This window comes from Triticum dicoccoides, chromosome 7B (genome assembly GCF_002162155.2).
Source record: "Triticum dicoccoides isolate Atlit2015 ecotype Zavitan chromosome 7B, WEW_v2.0, whole genome shotgun sequence".
Taxonomy (NCBI): domain Eukaryota; kingdom Viridiplantae; phylum Streptophyta; class Magnoliopsida; order Poales; family Poaceae; genus Triticum; species Triticum dicoccoides.
In genome coordinates, this window is record NC_041393.1 from 624,442,903 (window position 1) to 624,468,622 (window position 25,720).

General features: G+C 45.2%; 1 protein-coding gene across 1 annotated transcript; it reads right to left on the reverse strand.

The window, feature by feature from the left end:
- Window positions 1–6,059: 6,059 nt before the first annotated feature.
- LOC119335391 (probable glycosyltransferase 4) lies at window positions 6,060–7,578 on the reverse strand. The gene has a single exon (XM_037607525.1). The coding sequence runs from the start codon at window positions 7,485–7,487 to the stop codon at window positions 6,183–6,185; it is 1,305 nt and encodes a 434-aa protein (XP_037463422.1). The 5' UTR covers window positions 7,488–7,578; the 3' UTR covers window positions 6,060–6,182.
- Between the last annotated feature and the right edge of the window lie 18,142 nt (window positions 7,579–25,720).

Consider the following 25,720-nt stretch of genomic DNA (forward strand, 5'->3'; position numbering starts at 1 on the left):
GAACTTCAAGAAGGACGGCAAAGATGTTGTCGCGCCCGGTAAGCCAGTTACTGGGAAGAAGTCAAAGAATGGACCCAAGCCTGAGACTGAGTGCTTTTATTGCAAAGGGAAGGGTCACTGGAAGCGGAACTGCCCAAAATACTTAGCAGACAAGAAGGCCGGCAACACTAAAGGTATATTTGATATACATGTAATTGATGTGTACCTTACCAGTACTCGTAGTAACTCCTGGGTATTTGATACCGGTGCCGTTGCTCACATTTGTAACTCACGGCAGGAGCTGCGGAATAAGCGGAGACTGGCGAAGGACGAGGTGACGATGCGCATCGGGAATGGTTCCAAGGTCGATGTGATCGCCGTCGGCACGCTACCTCTACATTTACCTACGGGATTAGTTTTAAACCTCAATAATTGTTATTTAGTGCCAAGTTTGAGCATGAACATTGTATCTGGATCTCGTTTGATACGAGATGGCTACTCATTTAAATTCAAGAATAATGGTTGTTCTATTTATATGAGAGATATGTTTTATGGTCATGCCCCGATGGTCAATGGTTTATTCTTAATGAATCTCGAACGTAATGTTACACATATTCATAGTGTGAATACCAAAAGATGTAAAGTTGATAACGATAGTCCCACATACTTGTGGCACTGCCGCCTTGGTCACATTGGTGTCAAGCGCATGAAGAAGCTCCGTGCTGATGGACTTTTAGAGTCTCTAGATTATGAATCATTTGACACATGCGAACCATGCCTCATGGGCAAAATGACCAAGACCCCGTTCTCCGGAACAATGGAGCGAGCAACCAACTTATTGGAAATCATACATACTGATGTGTGTGGTCCAATGAGCGTTGAGGCTCGCGGAGGATATCGTTATGTTCTCACTTTCACTGATGACTTGAGTAGATATGGGTATGTCTACTTGATGAACACAAGTCTGAGACATTTGAAAAGTTCAAAGAATTTCAGAATGAAGTAGAGAATCAACGTGACCAAAAGATAAAATTCTTATGATCGGATCGTGGAGGAGAATATTTAAGTCACGAATTTGGTACACACTTAAGAAAATGTGAAATCATTTCACAACTCACGCCGCCGGGAACACCTCAGCGTAACGGTGTGTCTGAACGTCGTAATCGCACTCTATTGGATATGGTGCGATCTATGATGTCTCTTACCGATTTACCGCTATCATTTTGGGGATACGCTCTAGAGACAGCTACATTCACTTTAAATATGGCACCGTCTAAATCCGTTGAGACGACACCGTATGAATTATGGTTTGGGAAGAAACCTAAGCTGTCGTTTCTAAAAGTTTGGGGATGCGATGCTTATGTCAAGAAACTTCAACCTGAAAAGCTCGAACCCAAGTCGGAAAAATGCGTCTTCATAGGATACCCTAAGGAAACCATTGGGTATACCTTCTACTTATGATCCGAGGGCAAGATCTTTGTTGCCAAGAACGGATCCTTTCTGGAAAAAAGGTTTCTCTCGAAAGGAGTAAGTGGGAGGAAAGTAGAACTCGATGAAGTACTACCTCTTGAACCGGAAAGTAATGCAGCTCAGGAAAACGTTCCTGTGGTGCCTACACCGACTGGAGAGGAAATTAATGATGATGATCAAGGTACTTCTGATCAAGTTGCTACTGAACTTCGTAGGTCCACAAGGACACGTTCCACACCAGAGTGGTATGGCAACCCTGTCCTGGAAATCATGTTGTTAGACAACGGTGAACCTTTGAACTATGAAGAAGCGATGGCGGGCCCAGATTCCAACAAATGGCTAGAAGCCATGCAATCCGAGATAGAATCCATGTATGAAAACAAAGTATGGACTTTGACTGACTTGCCCGATGATCGGCGAGCGATAGAAAACAAATGGATCTTTAAGAAGAAGACGGATGCCGATGGTAATGTCACCATCTATAAAGCTCGACTTGTCGCTAAGGGTTATCGGCAAGTTCAAGGGATTGACTACGATGAGACTTTCTCTCCCGTAGCGAAGCTTAAGTCCGTCCGAATCATGTTAGCAATTGCCGCATACTATGATTATGAGATATGGTAGATGGACGTCAAAACGGCATTCCTTAACGGTTATCTTAAGGAAGAGCTGTATATGATGTAGCCGGAAGGTTTTGTCGATCCTAAGAATGCTAACAAAGTGTGCAAGCTCCAGCGGTCCATTTATGGGCTGGTGCAAGCATCTCGGAGTTGGAACATTCGCTTTGATGAGATGATCAAAGCGTTTGGGTTTATGCAGACTTATGGAGAAGCCTGCGTTTACAAGAAAGTGAGTGGGAGCTCTGTAGCATTTCTCATATTATATGTAGATGACATACTTTTGATGTGAAATGATATAGAATTCTTGGACAGCATTAAGGCCTACTTGAATAAGTGTTTTTCAATGAAGGACCTTGGAGAAGCTGCTTACATATTAGGCATCAAGATCTATAGGGATAGATCGAGACGCCTCATAGGTCTTTCACAAAGCACATACCTTGATAAGATTTTGAAGAAGTTCAAAATGGATCAGTCCAAGAAAGGGTTCTTGCCTGTACTGCAAGGTGTGAGATTGAGCTCGGCTCAATGCCCGACCACGGCAAAAGATAAAGAAGAGATGAGCGTCATCCCCTATGCCTCAGCCATAGGATCTATTATGTATGCCATGCTATGTACCAGACCTGATGTGAACCTTGCCGTAAGTTTGGTAGGAAGGTACCAAAGTAATCCCGGCAAGGAACACTGGACAGCGATCAAGAATATCCTGAAGTACCTGAAAAGGACAAAGGACATGTTTCTCGTTTATGGAGGTGACGAAGAGCTCGTCGTAAAGGATTACGTCGACGCTAGCTTCGACACAGATCTGGATGACTCTAAGTCACAAACCAGATACGTGTATATGTTGAATGGTGGAGCAGTAAGCTGGTGCAGCTGCAAGCAGAGCATCATGGCGGGATCTACATGTGAAGCGGAGTACATGGCAGCCTCAGAGGCAGCGCATTAAGCAATTTGGGTGAAGGAGTTCATCACCGACCTAGGAGTCATACCCAATGCGTCAGGGCCGATCAAACTCTTCTGTGACAACACTGGAGCTATTGCCCTTGCCAAGGAGCCCAGGTTTCACAAGAAGACCAGGCACATCAAGCGTCGCTTCAACTCCATCCGTGAAAATGTTCAAGATGGAGACATAGATATTTGCAAAGTACATACGGATCTGAATGTCGCAGATCCGTTGACTAAACCTCTCTTGCGAGCAAAACATGATCAACACCAGAACTCTATGGGTGTTCGATTCATCACAATGTAACTAGATTATTGACTCTAGTGCAAGTGGGAGACTGTTGGAAATATGCCCTAGAGGCAATAATAAAAGGATTATTATTATATTTCCTTGTTCATGATAATTGTCTTTTATTCATGCTATAATTGTATTATCCGGAAATCGTAATACACGTGTGAATACATAGACCACAATACGTCCCTAGTAAGCCTCTAGTTGACTAGCTCGTTGGTCAACAGATAGTCATGGTTTCCTGACTATGGACATTAGATGTCGTTGACAACGGGATCACATCATTAGGAGAATGATGTGATGGACAAGACCCATTCCTAAGCATAGCACAAGATCATGTAGTTTGTTTTGCTAGAGCTTTTCCAATGTCAAGTATCTCTTCCTTAGACCATGAGATCGTGTAACTCCCGGATACCGTAGGAGTGCTTTGGGTGTACCAAACGTCACAACGTAACTGGGTGATTATAAAGGTGCACTACAGGTATCTCCGAAAGTGTCTGTTGGGTTGACACGGATCGAGACTGGGATTTGTCACTCCGTATAACGGAGAGGTATCACTGGGCCCACTCGGTAGTGCATCATCATAATGAGCTCAAAGTGACCAAGTGTCTGGTCACGGGATCATGCATTACGGTACGAGTAAAGTGACTTGCCGGTAACGAGATTGAACGAGGTATTGGGATACCGACGATCGAGTCTCGGGCAAGTAACATACCGTCTGACAAAGGGAATAGTATACGGGGTTGCTTGAATCCTCGACATCGTGGTTCATCCGATGAGATCATTGAGGAGTATGTGGGAGCCAACATGGGTATCCAGATCCCGCTGTTGGTTATTGACCGGAGAGCCGTCTCGGTCATGTCTGCATGTCTCCCGAACCCGTAGGGTCTACACACTTAAGGTTCGGTGACGCTAGGGTTGTATGAATATGAGTATGCAGCAAAACGAATGTTGTTCGGAGTCCCGGATAAGATCCCGGACGTCACGAGGAGTTTCGGAATGGTCCGGAGGTAAAGAATTATATATAGGAAGTGCTGTTTCGGCCATCGGGAAAGTTTTGGGGTCACCCGGTATTGTACCAGGACCACCGGAAGGGTCCTGGGGGTCCACCGGGTGGGGCCACCTATCCCGGAGGGCCCCGTGGGCTGAAGTGGGAGGGGAACCAGCCCCTAGTGGGCTGGTGCGCCCCCCCTTGGGCCCCCCTGCGCCTAGGGTTGGAAACCCTAGGTGGGGGGGCACCACTTGCCTTGGGGGGCACTCCACCCCCCCTGGCCGCCGCCCCCCTTGGGAGATTGCATCTCCCAGGGCCGGCGCCCCCCCCCCCCTGGGGGCCTATATAAAGGAGGGCAGGGGGAGGGCAGCCGCACCCCAAGTCTTGGCGCCTCCCTCCCCCTGCTACACCTCGTCCTCCTCCCGCAGCATCTTGGCGAAGCCCTGCCGGAGTTCTGCTGCATCCACCACCACGCCGTCGTGCTGCTAGATCATCATCAACCTCTCCTTCCCCCTTGCTGGATCAAGACGGAGGAGACGTCACGCTGACCGTACGTGTGTTGAACGTGGAGGTGTCGTCCGTTCGGCGCTAGGATCTCCGGTGATAGGATCACGACGAGAACGACTACCTCAACCCCGTTCTTTTGAACGCTTCCGCTCGCGATCTACAAAGTGGTATGTAGATGCATCTCTCCCATGACTCGTTGCTTAGATGAACTCATAGATGGATCTTGGTGAAACCATAGGAAAAATTTTATTTTCTACAACGTTCCCTAACAGTTTGATCTGGATCCCTTTCGGATCTGGATGGTGGTTCCTCGAGCCGTCGTGTGCATCCTTTGTTCCGGCCCGGCAAGCGATCTCTGGACTAGGCACGCGACACGAGGACGTCGGGGGCTCTAGCCCTGGGCATGGAGGTGGTGGCCATCTTCTTCGCCGGAGGTGGTCGGCTAGATGGTTGTGGATTCTCGCATCCAGTCCCGGCGTAGAGTGGGGAGGCGAGGCTGCCGGTGAAAACCGTGCTATGGCTCGGGTCATGGCGGGCGATGGCGGCATTTTCGCGTCGTTATCTTGTTGAAGACATCGCCTCTGCAGCTTCTGGCGACTTGCTTGCGCTGTTCTGGGTGAAAACCTAGATCCGGAGTTTTCGGATCGGACGATGGCGGTGCTTTTGGCGTCGTTTTCCCTCATGGGGACATCGTTTTCTGAGCAGCGGCTGGATGCAGACCAGAGGACGGATTATTTGGTGGAGCGATGCGGCATCTCACTCATTGATGGCGGCGGGTCTCGACGGCATGGCGTTGTGGTGACTCTGCGTCCTATGCGCGGAGATGGACTCGCGCAGGAGGGTGACGCGGTCTGGCGTCGTGGTGGCGTCGACGGCAGCTAGACCAGGCAAGGTAGATGTAGCAGTACAGCTCTGAAGATGGATTGGTGGCAGGTGGTTGCGGCGGCCTCAGACCCGTTAGGCGTCCTGGTTGAGAAGTGCGTCGGACCGGTAGGTGGCCCATACCCGGCAGGTGTCCTGGTTGGGACCTCAGGTCTTAGATGGTAGGTTTGGTTGCGAGGTGTGTTTGGTACTAGGCCCAGACTATCAGCATCCCTTCATCACTTGGATAGGAGTAGCGACACTTTTGTTGCCTAGACGGTGGCTTCAGTCTTACTGTTGTATGACTTTGTATGGTCTTGTATGAATAATTAATAAAGTGGCTGCATGCATCGTCCAGATGCAGAGGCCGGGGGTCCTCCTCCATTTCAAAAAAAAAAAGCACTTTCGAAATTCAATTGGATAGGCAATATATAAGGTGAATACAGCGGGCCAGATTTGCATGTATCCGAATCTCCAAGAAATGGATGGCTTAGCCATGCACCGGATATCCCGGCATGGTAGAACATCATTTCTCCTTGGCGGCCCTGAACTCTGGGTGCAGGAGCCTGCCGATCTCCTCGTCATCGTCGTCCAGCGGCCGTCCGGTGTCGTTCCTGACGCGCCGCACGGCCGTGGTGCCCAGCGACTCGTGCTGGAACCCGTAGAGGCCGAGTATCTGGTCGTCCGCGAAGTTGAGCGCGCGCTCCATGCCCTCACGGCACGCCACTGCATCATAGGTCGCGCCTGGCTCCCCGCACGGCTTGCACCCGACGAAGTGCGTCACCAGCGGCCACCGGTGGTCGCCGAGCCCCGGCCGCCACCTGCTCCGCATCTCCTCGTAGCGGCCCACGATCTCCTCCCAGAACCCGTGCAGGTGGTAGGCGCTCTCCAGGAACACCTTCTCCCCCCACCGGCCACGCTCCGTCGCCAGCAGGTACACCAGCGCCGACTGGTCGTCGGCCTCCCACGCCGCCCGGTTCGACAGCGCCTCCGCGAAGACCCTCCCGTACCGGTCGCGCACCGGGCCGCGCGGCCCCATGCGCGCCCACGTGTCCAGGAGGTCCAGCGACCACCGGCAGTTCCGGAGCACGAAGCTGCCGGTGTTGGCGCCGAGCCAGTTCCTGGCGCCGTACACCTCGCCGTCCCAGCCGTGGAGCACCATGTTGTGGCCGGCGTACCTGCCCCACGGCGGCTCGAACAGCATGTCGGTGAACACCGCGTCCGAGTCCACCCACCACAGCAGCTCCGCCTCCGGGTGCGCCACCATCAGCGCGCGCAGCAGCGGCAGCTTCGTCCAGAACCCCGTCATCTCGCCGTCCAGCACCGCGTTGCTGTAGAAGATGTCCAGCCCGTGCACGCGGCAGTAGTCCGCCTTGTTCTTGAACGCGCGGAGGAGCACGTGGTCGCCCTCCGCCTCCGTGCACCGGCGCGGCGACGACCCGGTGACCACGAGCACCCGGGGCCGCCCCGGCGCGACCATGGCCGGGAACCCAGGGTGCGCGGCCAGCCAGGCCGCTCTGCGGGCGTCGTAGTCGGCCACGTTCGGGCCGAGCGAGTACGGCCGGTCGCTCAGCTGGCGCAGCCGTTGCTCCTCCTCGCCGCGAACAGTCTGCACCACCACGGCCTCCGGCGGCTCCTTCGAATTCGTGGGCGGAGCGTCACGGGCGCCATTGAGGCAGGCGTACTCGATGCGGATGCGCGGGAGGTCGGCCGCGAACAAGAAGAGCGCGCATGAGCCGACGATGAACAAGACGATCGGAATGATGGGGACGGCGAACAGCAGCTTGCGCCGTGCTCGCCTCTCGGCCGCAGCTCGCTGTTCCTCCGCCATCGACTGCTGAGGACGGAAGAGGACGCACGCACGCGCTACATACACGGCTGCTCCTCTTAAGTCTTAACTACGTAGGCGGCTGGTGGGGAATTAATGGAGGACAAGCTAGCTATGGTGGCATTTCAAATTCACTCGCAGGTTGGTTGCGATGGTGGCGTCTCGACTTCACTCGCATGGTCGGCTGTATTTTCGCTTACAGGAGAGGAAAAGCAACCGTTTACCAGTTTGCCAGCTTCCACCCTCGGCCAACTCAAGCCATATAGTATAAAAATTTACAAATTGACGTGCATGGGGAACCAGAAATCTGCCACATCTAAGAAAAACAAAATGAAAATTGACAAAAATTATTAAAGAACCAAAGTTGCCATGGTCTAAAAATGACGGCAAAAATATAAAATTTCCATGGTTTTTACACCAAAAAAATTGCCATGGTCGGAACATAAAATTTGGCATGTTGAAAAGTAAAATTTACCAAGGTCAGAAAAAAATAAAGTTGACATGATCTAGAAAAAGAAATTTGCAATCGTACACGAATTAAACTTGACATGGTCTAAAAATAAAACGACCATGGTCAAACTAGTACAAAATGCCATGGTCCAATTTTTTTGCATGGTTGTAATATACAATTTTCCATGTTCAAAAAGGATTTTTCCATGGTTAGACAAAAAAAAGTTGACACATTTTATAAAAATAAATTGCCATCATACATGAAATAAATATGCCATGGTCTAAAAATAAAATGGCCACGGTCCAACTAGTAAGAAAATCCATGGTTTAATAAAAAGAAACTTGCCAAAGTCCCAATATAAATTTGTCATGGTCTTAATATAAAATTTTCTCTGGAAAAAATAATAAAATTTGCCATGGTCAGAAAAATAAAGTTGACATGATTAAAAAATGAAGCTTTCCATCATACACAAAGTAAAATTTCCATGGTGCATAAAGTAAAAAAGTCATGTTCCAACAAAAAAGTAAATTTGTCATGTTGGTAAAGAAGAGAAATGTGCCATGATACCCAACTAAAAAAACAATATGACAAGCCATATACAGTACAAATGCCAGGATGTGTATGGACCTACTTGCCATTGTGCTAAAAAAAAGACTCCACTACAAACTAAATTCGTGTACATGGCAAATTATGTTCTCCGAAGATGTCAAGTTTAGTTGGGGAACATGGCAAATCCGCCCCAGTTCATTTTTTGGTCAGAAAATTTCCGTGCTTACAAACTAAATTTGCCATCATCGTGTTGATATAAATTGACACGAAAAACGTCAGATTTTTAGTGTTTCCACGAAAAACTAAAAAAAATAGTATATGAAGATTTTGCCATGGGTTGTTAAACAAAATTTGCCATGGTCTATATAATATATTTAACATGGATACACACAAAAATAGTTGTCGCTGGTCTAAGCATTATATTTGTGACAAAATTAAGATACATTGGCATGGTCTATACATCTCTTGCTGCCGCGGCTCGTCCGCTGTCTTTTATGTTTTTTCTAGGCTTGTTGAGCTTTGCTCTCAGCGGAACCCCCGCTGATACGCTTTAAAAAGGTTCTTGTTCTATATATTTCTTTTCTAGTCTTTCTCTTTTGATGTCGCACAGTTGAAACCAAGAAATATCTGTTACGTTCCTGATGTTTTCGAACACTTTCAATAAAACTCTCTCGTAGGAGTATTTTAACAATGTTTTCGGTAATATTTGTAGATACTACTCGAACTGTTCCTTTTTTATTCATGTTCGCATTTCTTATAGAGGTTAGTAAATCAACAATAGTATCCTTGCTTTATGTCGTGCTGCTATTGTGTGTGTGGGTGTGGACCTTGTTGTACCATGTGGCTGTGGTGGTTTGCTATATTTATAAAGCGGGGCGAATGCCTTTTCGGTAAATAGATTTGTCATGGCAAAAATTAGCTCTATCAAGGCAAGTGCCACATATGTGAAACTGCCAATCTATAAATGAAGAATTTCTTTTGCCATGAATTGTCATCGTCTATATAGCAGATTTGCCATGGACACTTAAAAAAGAGTTGCCACTAGTTTGACATTGTTATTTAAGTCTATAATTAACAAAAATTACCATGCTATTGAATTGGCCATGGCAAAAAACACAACTTAAAAAAAAACATGGTATGTGCAAAACAAAAAAAGATGTCATATGGAAAAAAAGAAGAAGCATTCAGTCAACTTAGTATCCTTTATTTGTCTGTGTTAATATGTCAATTCCATCTCAACCCTGCAGTGGTTATATTGATCCTGAATATATTCACTGCTGAGATTGAAACGACTGCAAATCTTCAACATAGAAACATAATTAGGCTACTTGCATTCAAAGAGAAAAAGAACTTTCTGAGATTTGCAATTCAGCAAGAAGAGATGATTCTCGTCTACGAATACAGCCTCTTTTCTCTACAGCTGTACTCACCGAGACTTCAACTTCCATTCTTTTGTTGAATTTTGGAAGAAAAATTTTGTTCACTGTTATGAAAGTGCCCTTCTGTTTGATCATTTTCAGATAAAAAGATAGTAGAGTTCATTATGTTAGGATTTAATTAATCCTATTAATCCCTGCTTTTTCTAATCGAGGCGGTTGCCTCACATCCCTTCGGTCGCACCCCTTCAGGGGCTATATATATGTGTAATCCCATCATCAATGAAAACAAGAGTTTACTTTTACATCATGGTGTTTGTCTCTGGTTTCTCTCTCGATCTCAATTCTAAACACGTTATCAGTCACTTGCTCTCCGGCAACAAGCGATCGGCCAAAAACGTTGAAGTTTTCAAGGACGGAATCGATCCATCTACACGAACCAATGATCTTGATGGATCAGTGCATGCTGCGCTCCCTTTTGTCTTGTTCCTAGTTTGATTAAACAAACATTACTAATGCACTGTATTGTTGATTCGCTATGCATCAATTTGGAACAAGGAGATCTCAGGAGCATGATCAACGCAGCAGTTGCACCATGAGCGGCCGTGATGGCTGTAGCGGCGACGCCCCCCGGGCGTGGCAAACCGCAAACGGCGCATCAGCCATAGCCGATTCCCAAGCGGCCGGCACGATTCCTCCACGGCGCTGGCCTAACAGACGACAATGCGGAAACCAGCGGCCGGCTACACCCTCCGGCGCGTGGCGCAAATTCAACCGAGCGATTCGGCCTACAAAGGAACAGAGGAGATGCCTCTCGATGGTGCTCGTCGGCACAGAAGCCATGGAGATCAGATCGGCAACTGCCGATCGATTTCACGGAAGCAGTTACCAAGAAGAGAACGAACAATGCGTCCGTGGCTATCGTCCATGGCAGCAAGGTATGACGGCCACAGCGGCCTCCTACGGCCTCAACCCCATCCCTCCTCCTCCCGGCGACGTGCCGCATCAGCGGCAGCGGTGCAGCGCCCACCACCACGGTGTTGCGCCTCGCGCCCTCGCCCCAGCCATGGCGGGCAGCGCCCTCCCATGCTCCGGCTCGACGCACGACACGTGGCCTGCACGCTGTTGCAGCCACGGCTATCCCGTAGCTGGCGGCGTCGCCATAGCCCGTCTGGATCGAGGTGGACTCTCACAACGAGGCCTCCCCTCTGGACAGGCGGCAGCGCCCGCATCACGGCCACGGGCGTCGCCTTCGCGTGACCCGTTCTTCCGGTTGCACAACTTCCGACGACAGCGTAGCCTCGTCTGCTCTCGGCAACGGCGCGGCCATCCAAAGCGTGCCGCCTATGGTGCTGGATGCGGCGAAGGACGGCCCGGCGCGGAGAGCCCCTCCCGTAGCGGCAGCGTGGCTCGCCCTCCTATGCCGGCGACTCGACGTCGTTCCCACACAACGGTGGTGTAACCACGCATAGAGAGGGCCGATGGAGGCTTATCTCTTTGTTGTTTTTCAGTTCTACCATCGAGGTTTTACTGATTCACGGACTAGGACATGTTCAATGTATTTGCGCTCTAGCAATTCCTACAACATGTTCTTTACCAGCATAACAACATTGTTTTGCGATTGAGATTAAATTTTCTCGCATAACAATATTGATTTTGTGATTGAGAATTTTTTTTTCTCACACAAAACAATTTCATAGCGATTGAGATTAATTTTCTTTCGCAAAATATAAATTCATCCTGCTGAATTATCTTGCAACTTGATACAGGATCATCTCATTTAATTTGGGATCTATACAATTCAAGTTTTTCACTTGAACATCAAGTTTGCAACATTATTACTATTCGTTATAATAGTGGTGCATTTCTGTTGAGTACGATGTATTCCGGAATGTATGTATCTCCATGTCCACTACATATTGAGATTAATATGTCTATTTGCAATTGAGATTTTTAATTTCTTGCAAATAAGAATGCAAAATTCAAAGTGATTTCTTCAAATTGATGTATTGGGATCACAAGGTAGTCATTTAGATCTACTGCCTTCGCAGATTATCAATGACTACTGTTAAAGCCTATATTTTGTCATTTTGACATTATAATTGCTTTACAAAGTGCTCTCCCACGCATTTTACTAAGTCATGACATAAGGCATTACGAGTGAGTATCTACTGATTCCATCAGATTATACTCTCTAGTGCTGCGAGATCTACTCCATTTTGGAGATTATCTTCAAGGTGTCATATTTAGCAATTTGAGATTCACACTAATGGTTTCAAGATAACTTCTTGAAATACCCATTGATTTTGCTAAGTTCATTATAACATCAACCATGATGGTCTTTAATTTACTGGTTGTAAATTAATTATCTCTGGTTTACCCATAGAGGTAACATATGGCTATAGAGTTTGGGGCATTCGCCCTCAATGGCCACCACTGCCCTATCTGGGCCATGGACATCATGATCACTCTTGTGTCTCGTGGGATAATGTGTGCAATCCAGGATTCACTTCTGGTCAGGATCACATCGCTAACAGAAAAATGTTGTCTTATACATTATAAGGCATTAGATTCAGATCTCAGCATCTGGTTATTCTGTATCAGCAATTCCTGGGATACAATGAACCTCAAGGGCAAAGGTTTGAATCTTACTTCAACCTTCAATCCGACAACACCAGCTGTGACGGGACCCTATGAGCACGGAGAACGTGATGGTTGAATATGCCTCAACCGACATGTTTGGAGACTTCTTCTAGTCTCTCAATCTCCTGAGTGGTCAACATAATTTATGTCAATTTATGATGTTCTAATAAGAACATAAGTATTGTTGTCATCATATATTGTATATCACAATATATTATATCAGCACTTTGATACACATACATTTGTATGCATTCTATATATCTGACAGTGATTTTCATATTGAGAATCTTCATGTCTATATATAGATTTCTACGGGAGTCAATCCGATGAAAAATGATATGTGCCTTGTGGACATATGCACCACACTCACTCTATACTCAGGGAAGTCCAATGTTTCCACTCTCATTGAGAGAAAGGAGATATTTAAATCGCTAGACGCGATGAGGTATTTGTTGGCTCAACTCGAGTCATATTTACTATCCTTGTGGGTACTTGAGTAACGTTAGGATGCTTTATTGCTTCCCAGGTTTAACTCGTACCCTACTAAACTATGGAGGTATCCGTCAAAATAGTTTTCATAGCGAAACTTATGATGACAATAAAGAGAAATAACTTCTCTTTACCATATGCAACGGATATGGCAAGCACATTCTATGTGTATCATCTGGATTGTACTACATATACGACACAACCCGTAGCACATGTTATGTACGAGATAGTTTTCCAGAGTGTCTTGTACATGACAAAATTGGCATACTCGTCTTGGTCATCGAGACATTGGGTTGAAACAGAAACTATCGGCAATTCCAATAGTTTATGATTATTATGATGCTAAATTCTAATAATATTTGGATTTTATGTGCACTACAAGTGACACGGGGAAGCTAATTTTAAGGCTTGCACACCTTAAATTCTACGATGAACCACTCAAACTCCTTGAATGCATCAAGTCGAGGTAAGTGGCTCTTCCCAGCCATTCAGTAGACTATTCAGGTATTCCATGGTTCTAAAAGACATATCTACATGATGGTCTTAAGTGTGTGCTTTATTCACACGAAACCATTGGCTCATTATCCTGACATCGGTTTCAAGCAAATCGAATGGATAACATTGCAGAATTCTCCTTGAAGGCATTCTCTATGGCCTTTGGATTGAAGTTTAGCAATTTGTCCTAATGTCTAGACTCAAAATGGTTTGGTAGAATCATATCCAAAGAGTTAAGCTCATTGCATTATCTTTATTTTGGAATTGCAACTTACCAACTTTACGTTGGAGTCATGTAGTTTTACACGCTCATGACCAAACTGCATAATATTATTCCCCTCTGTCTTTGATACGTGGGAATCTACCAAGCATTTTCTATCTGCGGTAATTCGGTTGCATACCGATATCACCACCCGGCATACATCATTGGCCCCTCAACATATAGTTGGGATCTATGTGAGGAATAACTGTATTTCCGTCAATACCTCAAGCCCCTCACATGGGGAGTTATTCAAGGCTAGTATGCTGATTCAATGAGGAACATTTCCAGTCATTAGGAGGAGATTTCAAGTACCATAAAAATGCCAGGAATTTAGTGGAATGTTCAACACATTTCTGCCTCAAATCCACGTACTCAAAGATCTGAACCATGCGTTCAGAAGATTTGCAACACATTGCAAATAATCTGCCGAATTCATTTACTGACTATAAAGGTGACACACAATCCTACAATCCTGCAAAAGTACGCCTGAAAGAGTGGAGGTACCAGCAAAATCCACTCCACTCCTCATTCAAAGCAACAGGGGGAGATGTATGGCAGAAGTACATCAGGATTCAGCTTCTCACAAGCAAGGATACCAAGGCCTGTGAATCAGTAAATGCAAGTCAACTTCACGTTGGCAGACACCTAATGGGTAGTATACACCCAGTGGACGGGAAACCTCCACCAACCCAGGTCATAGTGCACACAATGACCGGGACATCGGAATACCCAACTCAATCGCATTGGGAAATCGCGAGAAGTCACTACGGGTAACGATATTTCCATCAACTCTATATTGATATATAGATTCTGGAGAAACATATAACCGAAAGTCTACAATTGTCGACATACATTTCTCAACTAGATTGCAAAACCTTTCACATGATTCAGGTCCAAAGACCATGGCCATGGCAAAGTGTGAACAACACTCGGACTGAACTCAAGCAAAGGGTATAATCTAGGTAGAAATGATCTTGCTCAATAATGGGAAGGTATTCATAGCAATACCTACACTAATTTTCTTCTGGAAACAGAATTGAGAACAACGAGGTGGTGAGACAAAGAGCAAGTATTGTAGCACAAGGGTTCACGCAGATACCCAACTATTCTCCAGAGGTGGAATTGTTGGAAATATGCCCTAGAGGCAATAATAAAAGTATTATTATTATATTTCCTTGTTCATGATAATTGTCTTTTATTCATGCTATAACTGTATTATCCGGAAATCGTAATACACGTGTGAATACATAGACCACAATATGTCCCTAGTGAGCCTCTAGTTGACTAGCTCGTTATGATCAATAGATAGTCATGGTTTCCTGGCTATGGACATTGGATGTCGTTGATAACGGGATCACATCATTAGGAGAATGATGTGATGGACAAGACCCAATCATAAGACTAGCACAAAAGATCGTGTAGTTCATTTGCTAGAGCTTTGCCAATGTCAAGTATCTCTTCCTTTGACCATGAGATCGTGTAACTCCTGGATACCGTAGGAGTGCTTTGGGTGTATCAAACGTCACAACGTAACTGGGTGACTATAAAGGTGCACTACAGGTATCTCCAAAAGTATCTATTGTTTTATGCGGATCGAGACTGGGATTTGTCACTCCGTGTAAACGGAGAGGTATCTCTGGGCCCACTCGGTAGGACATCATCATATGCGCAATGTGACCAAGGAGTTGATCACGGGATGATGTGTTACGGAACGAGTAAAGTGACTTGCCGGTAACGAGATTGAACAAGGTATTGGATACCGACGATCGAATCTCGGGCAAGTAAAATACCGCTAGACAAAGGGAATTGTATACGGGATCGATTGAGTCCTTGACATCGTGGTTCATCCGATGAGATCATCGTGGAACATGTGGGAGCCAACATGGGTATCCAGATCCCGCTGTTGGTTATTGACCGGAGAACATCTCGGTCATGTCTGCATGTCTCCCGAACCCGTAGGGTCTACACACTTAAGGTTCGATGACGCTAGGGTTATAAAGGAAGCTTGTATGTGGTTACCGAATGTTGTTCGGAGTCCCGGATGAGATCCCGGACGTCACGAGGAGTTCTGGAATGGTCCGGAGGTAAAGATTTATATATAGGAAGTCCTGTTTCGGCCATCGGGACAAATTTCGGGGTCATCGGTATTGTACCGGGACCACCGGAAGGGTCCCGGGGGCCCACCGGGTGGGGCCACCTGCCCCGGGGGGCCACATGGGCTGTAGGGGGTGCGCCTTGGCCTACATGGGCCAAGGGCACCAGCCCCTAGAGGCCCATGCGCCAAGATAAAGGAAAAAGGGAAGAGTCCTAAAGGGGGAAGGCACCTCCGAGGTGCCTTGGGGAGGATGGACTCCTCCCCATCCTTAGCCGCACCCTTTTCTTGGAGTAGGGGGCAAGGCTGCGCCTCCCCCCTCTCCCCTGCCCCTATATATAGTGGAGGGAAGGGAGGGCATCCATACCTGAGCCCTTGGCGCCTCCCTCCCTCCCGTGACACCTCCTCCTCTCCCGTAGGTGCTTGGCGAAGCCCTGCAGGATTACCACGCTCCTCCATCATCACCACGCCGTTGTGCTGCTGCTGGATGGAGTCTTCCTCAACCTCTCCCTCTCTCCTTGCTGGATCAAGGCGTGGGAGACGTCACCGAGCTGTACATGTGTTGAACGCGGAGGTGCCGTCCGTTCGGCACTTGATCATCGGTGATTTGAATCACGACGAGTACGACTCCATCAACCCCGTTCACTTGAACGCTTCCGCTTAGCGATCTACAAGGGTATGTAGATGCAAACTCTCCTCTCTTTCTACTCGTTGCTGGTCTCTCCATAGATAGATCTTGGTGTTTCGTAGGAAAAATTTTGAATTTCTGCTACGTTCCCCAACAGTGGTATCAGAGCTAGGTCTATTGCGTAGATTCTTTGCACGAGTAGAACACAAAGTAGTTGTGGGCGTTGATGTTGTTCAATATGCTTACCGTTACTAGTCCAATCTTGTTTCGACGGTATTGTGGGATGAAGCGGCCCGGACCGACCTTACACGTACTCTTACGTGAGACAGGTTCCACCGATTGACATGCACTTGGTGCATAAGGTGGCTAGCGGGTGCCAGTCTCTCCCACTTTAGTCGGAACGGATTCGATGAAAAGGGTCCTTATGAAGGGTAAATAGCAATTGGCACATCACGTTGTGGTTTTGCGTAGGTAAGAAACGTTCTTGCTAGAAACCCATAGCAGCCACGTAAAACATGCAAACAACAATTAGAGGACGTCTAACTTGTTTTTGTAGGGTATGCTATGTGATGTGATATGGCCAAAAGGATGTGATGAATGATATATGTGATGTATGAGATTGATCATGTTCTTGTAATAGGATTCACGACTTGCATGTCGATGAGTATGACAACCGGCTGGAGCCATAGGAGTTGTCTTTATTTATTGTATGACCTGCGTGTCATTGAAGAACGCCATGTAAACTACTTTACTTTATTGCTAAACGCGTTAGTCATAGAAGTAGAAGTAGTCGTTGGCGTGACAACTTCATGAAGACACGATGATGGAGATCATGATGATGGAGATCATGGTGTCAAGCCGGTGACAAGATGATCATGGAGCCCCGAAGATGAAGATCAAAGGAGCTATATGATATTGGCCATATCATGTCACTACTCTATTTGATTGCATGTGATGTTTATCATGTTTATGCATCTTGTTTGCTTAGAACGACGGTAGTAAATAAGATGATCCCTTACAAAATTTCAAGAAGTGTTCTCCCCTAACTGTGCACCGTTGCTACAGTTTGTCGCTTCTAAGCACCACGTGATGATCGGGTGTGATGGATTCTTACGTTCACATACAACGGGTGTAAGACAGTTTTACACAGCGAAAACACTTAGGGTTAACTTGACGAGCCTAGCATGTGCAGACATGGCCTCGGAACACGGAGACCGAAAGGTCGAGCATGAGTCATATAGTAGATACGATCAACATGAAGATGTTCACCGACGTTAACTAGTCCGTCTCACGTGATGATCGGACACGGGCTAGTTGACTCGGATCATGTAATCACTTAGATGACTAGAGGGATGTCTATCTGAGTGGGAGTTCATAAGATGAACTTAATTATCCTGAACATAGTCAAAAGACCTTTTGCAAATTATGTCGTAGCTCGCGCTATAGTTCTACTGTTTTAGATATGTTCCTAGAGAAATTATAGTTGAAAGTTGATAGTAGCGATTATGCGATCAGTAGAAAGCTTATGTCCTTAATGCACCGCTTAGTGTGCTGAACCCCAAACGTCGTTTGTGGATGTTGCGAACATCGGACATACACGTTTTGATAACTACGTGATAGTTCAGTTAAATGGTTTAAGTAGAGGCACCAAAGACGTTTTCGAAACGTCGCGGAACATATGAGATGTTTCGAGGGCTGAAATTGGGATTTCAGGCTCGTGCCCACGTCAAGAGGTATGAGACCTCCGGCGATTTTCTTAGCCTGCAAACTAAGGGAGAAAAGCTCAATCATTGAGCTTGTGCTCAGATTGTCTGAGTGCAACAATCACTTGAATCAAGTGGGAGTTAATCTTCCAGATGAGATAGTGATGTTTCCCCAAAGTCATTGCCACCGAGCTGCTAGAGCTTCGTGATGAACTATAACATATCAGGGATAAATAAGATGATCCTTGAGGTATTCACGATGTCTGACACCGCGAAAGTAGAAATCAAGAAGGAGCATCAATTGTTGATGGTTGGTGAAACCACTAGTTTCAAGAAGGGCAAGGGAACAAAGGGATACTTCATGAAACGGCAAATCAGCTGCTGCACCAATGAAGAAACCCGAGGTTGAACCCAAACCCGAGACTAAGTGCTTCTGTAATAAGGGGAACAACCACTGGAGCAAGATTACCCTAGATACTTGGTAGATGAGAAGGCTGGCAAGGTCGATAGAAGTATATTGGATATACATTATGTTAATGTGTACTTTACTAGTACTCCTAGTAGCACCAGGGTATTGGATACCGGTTCGGTTGCTAAGTGTTAGTAACTCGAAATAAAAGCTACGGAATAAAACGGAGACTAGCTAAAGGTGAGCTGACGATACGTGTTGGAAGTGTTTCCAAGTTTGATGTGATCTAACATCGCACGCTCCCTCTACCACCGAGATTGGTGTTTGCGTTGAGCATAGACATGATTGGATTATGTCTATCGCAATACGGTTATTCATTTAAGGAGAATAATGGTTACTCTGTTTATTTGAATAATACCTTCAATGGTCTTACACCTAAAATGAATGGTTTATTGAATCTCGATCATAGTGATACACATTTTTATGCCAAAAGATATAAGATAGTAATGATAGTACCACTTACTTGTGGCACTGCCATGTAAGTCATAATGGTATAAAACGCATGAAGAAGCTCCATGTTGATGGATCTTTGGACTCACTCGTTTTGAAAAGTTTGAGACATGCGAACCATGCCTATTGGTGTATATGCATGAAGAAACTCCATGCAAATGGATCGTTTGGACTCACTTGATTTTGAATCACTTGAGATTTGCAAATCATACCACATGGACAAGATGACTGAAAAGCCTCACTTTCAGTAAAATGGAACAAGATAGCAACTTGTTGAAAGCAACACATTTTGATGTGTGCAGTCCAATAAGTGCTGAGGCATGCAGTGAATATCGTTATGTTCTTACTTCACAGATGATTCGAGTAGATGTTGAGAATATTTACTTAATGAAACACAAGTCTGAATTATTGAATGGTTCAAGTAATTTCAGAGTGAAGTAGAAGATCATTGTGACAAGAGGATAAAATGTCTATGATACGATCATAGAGATGAATATCTGAGTTACGAGTTTTGGCACACAATTAAGACATTGTGGAAAATGTTTCACAATTAATACCGCCTGGAACACCATAGTGTGATGGTGTGTCCGAACATCATAGTTGCACCCTATTGGATATGGTGCGTACCATGATGTCTCTTATCGAATTACCACTATCGTTCATGGGTTAGGCATTAGAGACAACCACATTCACTTTAAATAGGGCACCGCGTAATTCCGTTGAGATGACACTGTATGAATTATGGTTTAGAGAAACCTAAGTTGTCGTTTCTTAAAAGTTTGGGGCTGCGACGCTTATATGAAAAAGTTTCAGGTTGATAAGCTCGAACCCAAAGCGGATAAAATGCATCTTCATAGGAAACCCAAAACAGTTGGGTATACCTCCTAATTCAGATCCGAAAGCAATATGAATTGTTTCTAGAATCGGGTCCTTTCTCGAGGAAAAGTTTCTCTCGAAAGAATTGAGTGGGAGGATGGTGGAGACTTGATGAGGTTATTGAACCGTCTCTTCAACTAGTGTGTGGCAGGGCACAGGAAGTTGTTCCTGTGGCACCTACACCAATTGAAGTGGAAGCTTATGATATTGATCATGAAACTTCGGATCAAGTCACTACCGAACCTCGTAGGACGACAAGGACACGTACTACTTCGGAGTGGTAAAGTGATCCTGTCTTGGAAGTCATGTTGCTGGACAACAATGAACCTACGAACTATGGAGAAGCGATGGTGGGCCCGGATTCCGATAAATGGCTCGAGGCCATAAAATCCGAGAACGGATCCATGGACTTTGGTGGACTTGCCCGATGATCGGCAAGCCATTAAGATAAATGGATCTTTAAGAAGAAGACGGACGTGGATGGTAATGTCACCGTCCATGAAGCTCGACTTGTGGCGAAGTGTTTTTCACAAGTTCAAGGAGTTGACTACGATGAGATTTTCTCATTCGTAGCGATGCTTAAAGTCCGTCGGATTCATGTTAGCATTAGCTGTATTTATGAAATCTGGCAGATGGATATCAAAACGAGTTTCCTTACCAGTTTTCGTGAGGAAAGTTTGTATGTAATACAATCAGAAAGTTTTTTGTCGATCCTAAGGATGCTAAAAGGTATGCTAGCTCCAGCGATCCTTTTAAGGACTGGAGTAAGCATCTCGGAGTTGGAATGTACGCTTTGATGAGATGATCAAAGATTTTGGATTTATACAAAGTTTAATAAGAAACTTGTATTTCCAAAGAAGTGAGTGGGAGCACTATAGAATTTCTGATGAGTATATGTTGTTGACATATTGTTGATCAGAAATGACGTAGAATTTCTGGAAAGCATATAGGGTTATTTTGAAAGTGTTTTTCAATGGAAAGCCTGGATTAAGCTACTTGAACATTGAGCATCAAGATCTATAAGGATAGATCAAAATGCTTAATAATACTTTCAAATGAGCACATACCTTGACATGATCTTGAAGGTGTTCAAGATGGACCAGTCAAAGAAGGAGTTCTTGCCTGAGTTGTAAGGTACGAAGTTAAGACTTAAAGCTCGACCACGGCAGAATAGAGAGAAAGGACGAAGGTCGTCCCCTATGCTTAAGACGTAGGCTCTTCATATGCTATGATGTGTACCGCACCTGAAGTGTGCCTTGCCATGAGTCAGTCAAGGGGTACAAGAGTGATCCAAGAATGACTCACAGACAGCGGTCAAAGTTATCCTTAGTAACTAGTGGACTAAGGAATTTTCTCGATTATGGAGGTGGTAAAAGAGTTCGTCGTAAAGGTTACGTCGATGCAAGCTTAACACCTATTCGGATAGCTCTAAGTAGAGATACCGGATACATATAATGGAGCAACAATTTAGAATAGCTCCAAGTAGAACAGTTATTTGGAATAGCTCCAAATAGAGCGTGGTAGCTGCATCTAGGAGATGACATAGAGATTTGTAAAGCACACACGGATCTGAAAGGTTCAGACCCGTTGACTAAAACCTCTCTCACAAGCAACATGATCAAACATAAAACTCATTGAGTGTTAATCACATAGTGATGTGAACTAGACTACTGACTCTAGTAAACTCTTGGGTATTAGTCACATGGCGATGTGACCTGTGAGTGTTAATCACATGACGATGTGAACTAGATTATTGACTCTAGTGCAAGTGGGAGACTGTTGGAAATATGCCCTAGAGGCAATAATAAAAGTATTATTATTATATTTCCTTGTTCATGATAATTGTCTTTTATTCATGCTATAATTGTATTATCCGGAAATCGTAATACACGTGTGAATACATAGACCACAATATGTCCCTAGTGAGCCTCTAGTTGACTAGCTCGTTATGATCAATAGATAGTCATGGTTTCCTGGCTATGGACATTGGATGTCGTTGATAACGGGATCACATCATTAGGAGAATGATGTGATGGACAAGACCCAATCATAAGACTAGCACAAAAGATCGTGTAGTTCATTTGCTAGAGCTTTGCCAATGTCAAGTATCTCTTCCTTTGACCATGAGATCGTGTAACTCCTGGATACCGTAGGAGTGCTTTGGGTGTATCAAACGTCACAACGTAACTGGGTGACTATAAAGGTGCACTACAGGTATCTCCGAAAGTATCTATTGTTTTATGCGGATCGAGACTGGGATTTGTCACTCCGTGTAAACGGAGAGGTATCTCTGGGCCCACTCGGTAGGACATCATCATATGCGCAATGTGACCAAGGAGTTGATCACGGGATGATGTGTTACGGAACGAGTAAAGTGACTTGCCGGTAACGAGATTGAACAAGGTATTGGATACCGACGATCGAATCTCGGGCAAGTAACATACCGATAGACAAAGGGAATTGTATACGGGATCGATTGAGTCCTTGACATCGTGGTTCATCCGATGAGATCATCGTGGAACATGTGGGAGCCATCATGGGTATCCAGATCCCGCTGTTGGTTATTGACCGGAGAACATCTCGGTCATGTCTGCATGTCTCCCGAACCCGTAGGGTCTACACACTTAAGGTTCGATGACGCTAGGGTTATAAAGGAAGCTTGTATGTGGTTACCGAATGTTGTTCGGAGTCCCGGATGAGATCCCGGACGTCACGAGGAGTTCCGGAATGGTCCGGAGGTAAAGATTTATATATAGGAAGTCCTGTTTCGGCCATCGGGACAAGTTTCGGGGTCATCGGTATTGTACCGGGACCACCGGAAGGGTCCCGGAGGCCCACCGGGTGGGGCCACCTGCCCCGGGGGGCCACATGGGCTGTAGGGGGTGCGCCTTGGCCTACATGGGCCAAGGGCACCAGCCCCTAGAGGCCCATGCGCCAAGATAAAGGAAAAAGGGAAGAGTCCTAAAGGGGGAAGGCACCTCCGAGGTGCCTTGGGGAGGATGGACTCCTCCCCATCCTTAGCCGCACCCTTTTCTTGGAGTAGGGGGCAAGGCTGCGCCTCCCCCCTCTCCCCTGCCCCTATATATAGTGGAGGGAAGGGAGGGCATCCATACCTGAGCCCTTGGCGCCTCCCTCCCTCCCGTGACACCTCCTCCTCTCCCGTAGGTGCTTGGCGAAGCCCTGCAGGATTACCACGCTCCTCCATCATCACCACGCCGTTGTGCTGCTGCTGGATGGAGTCTTCCTCAACCTCTCCCTCTCTCCTTGCTGGATCAAGGCGTGGGAGACGTCACCGGGCTGTACGTGTGTTGAACGCGGAGGTGCCGTCCGTTCGGCACTTGATCATCGGTGATTTGAATCACGACGAGTACGACTCCATCAACCCCGTTCACTTGAACGCTTCCGCTTAGCGATCTACAAGGGTATGTAGATGCAAACTCTCCTCTCTTTCTACTCGTTGCTGGTCTCTCCATAGATAGATCTTGGTGTTTCGTAGGAAAAATTTTGAATTTCTGCTACGTTCCCCAACAGGAATCTCATTCCGATAACTTATATCATTGGCAGTTCAAAATCATTTATCGCTGCGGTTGATAGATGTAGTGATCACATGTCCATGTGAATCACTAGATTCAGACATACATGATTGATTTCCAACGGAATCCCAATTCTGAATCGAAATACAAAATGCAACATACATTGTGTAAAATCAGTAAGCCATCATACGGCTTATTGTTGTCGGTACATATGGTACAACCGATGTAGTGAGATCCTTGTACACAAGTATTACTCCTACAATGATGATTATCCATGTGTTGTGTGTCTGCAATGATGACACATGTAATCATCTAAGTGACGGACTTCAAAATGAAGGATTTGGGAACCAAAATACCGTTTGTTATTACAACTTGAGCACCTTCGTTCATACATTATGGTATACTATGTTGTCTATATCCAAAATATATTGGAGAAATTCATTGTGGACAAATCTTATCCGTCCATAACTCTCATGCTAGTTCATTCTCTAGACATAGAGAAAGATCTATTTTAGATCAAGAGATGATGGAAATGAGATATTGGGACTCAACGTTCCATATGCCATTGGATCGACCAAACACAATTGGTTGGTAATCAAGAATATCTTTCGATATCTCCAAGGCGTGAAACATCTTGTCCTGGTTTTTCAGTTTTGGAGAAATCTGAACACCAATATCATTGGATACATCGATCAGATCCCCACTATGTCAAATCATAGACAAGTTTAGTGTTCCTACTAGGTAAGGATGGCAATGGGTCGGGTTTGGACCGGGTTGAATAATATCTAATTCATATCCATATCCATGAAGATAGTCTTTGCTAAACCATGAAAATATCCATGGATGAAAAATTGTGTCCATGTCCAAACCCGTCGGATATCCATACCCACTGGATATCCATTGGGTCCTCTCAAGACATATAAATAAGACATAATACAATGTTAACATAAGCTCTTCCAATCTTTAGCTCATGGCAGGCTAGGCCTCACTTACGGTAAACAACAACTTATGGTAAATCAACGCCCACTAACAACCAAATATCATTTAGAAATTTTTTTCCTAATAGATGAGAATGACGAGTCATTTAATAAGGAGATAAAAATAAGAGAATGGGTGTTGGAGTATGTTATGGATGGGATTGAATGTCAACTATTAAAAGTTACGACGGGAATTGTGCAATTTATTTTGCATGTTTTAGATAACAAAATGTAAAATTGCAGCAGGACATGTGACTGTGGGGTAGGGATAGCATATTTTTGCCCAATAAGTCATACTATCTGGTCGGGTTTGGATATATCCACGGGTACAAGATTATATCAATGTCCTACCCACGAGCAATCGGGTCGGTTTTGGGCACCGCCCATGGACACAAAAGCATATCCAAACCCTATCCATTCGGGTCGGATATCCATGGGTATCCATGTCCATGGATAAAATTGTCATCCTTACTACTAGGTGTGGTAGCCCTCTCATGAAGAGTCTTCGGAATAGACCTCATGGCTACATTCACCAACCATTATCTCAACGATAATGTTTCTTGTGTTGCCCGGATGCAAACAGGTTACATAATAAGCAATATCACTATATTGCATATTTTGCAAGTCAAATCATGCGACTGATTTGTTCAGCGGGTCTCTACCAACTTCTATGTTTTGGTATGTGACAGCTTCAAATTTTTGCAAGAATTAGGGGGAGTATCTTCCTGAATTGTTCCTGTTCAATGCATCATATTATACTCTTTTTCCCTTCATGAAGGTTTTTAATGAGGTAATATCAACATGAGATCATATGTCATACTTACTGTTTTCCCCACCGGGGTTTTTAGGAAAGTATATACGACATATTTATTGTCCTCTAAACTCTATGGGTTTTCTTGTATTGAGTTAAAAGAGACAATAACCATTATATATGTTGCATCATTTTCTCCTTATTTTTTCCACTGGGTTTGAAGGAGTTTTAGCAACATATGGAACACCTATCTCCTCATATTTTTCCCACAGGGTTTTTGAAGGAGCTTCTCAAGATGATGATACTTACACTAACAAGCATGGATTAGGGGGAGTGTTAGGATTTAATTAATCCTATTAATCCCTGCTTTTTCTAACCGAGGCGATTGCCTCACATCCCTTCAGTCGCACCCCTTCAGGGGCTATATATATGTATAATCCCATCATCAATGAGAACAAGAGTTTACTTTTACATCATGGTGTTTGTCTCTAG

Excerpts from the sequence above, each read along its gene's own strand:
- LOC119335391 (XM_037607525.1), bottom strand. The coding sequence starts at position 7,487 with ATGGCGGAGGAACAGCGAGCTGCGGCCGAGAGGCGAGCACGGCGCAAG.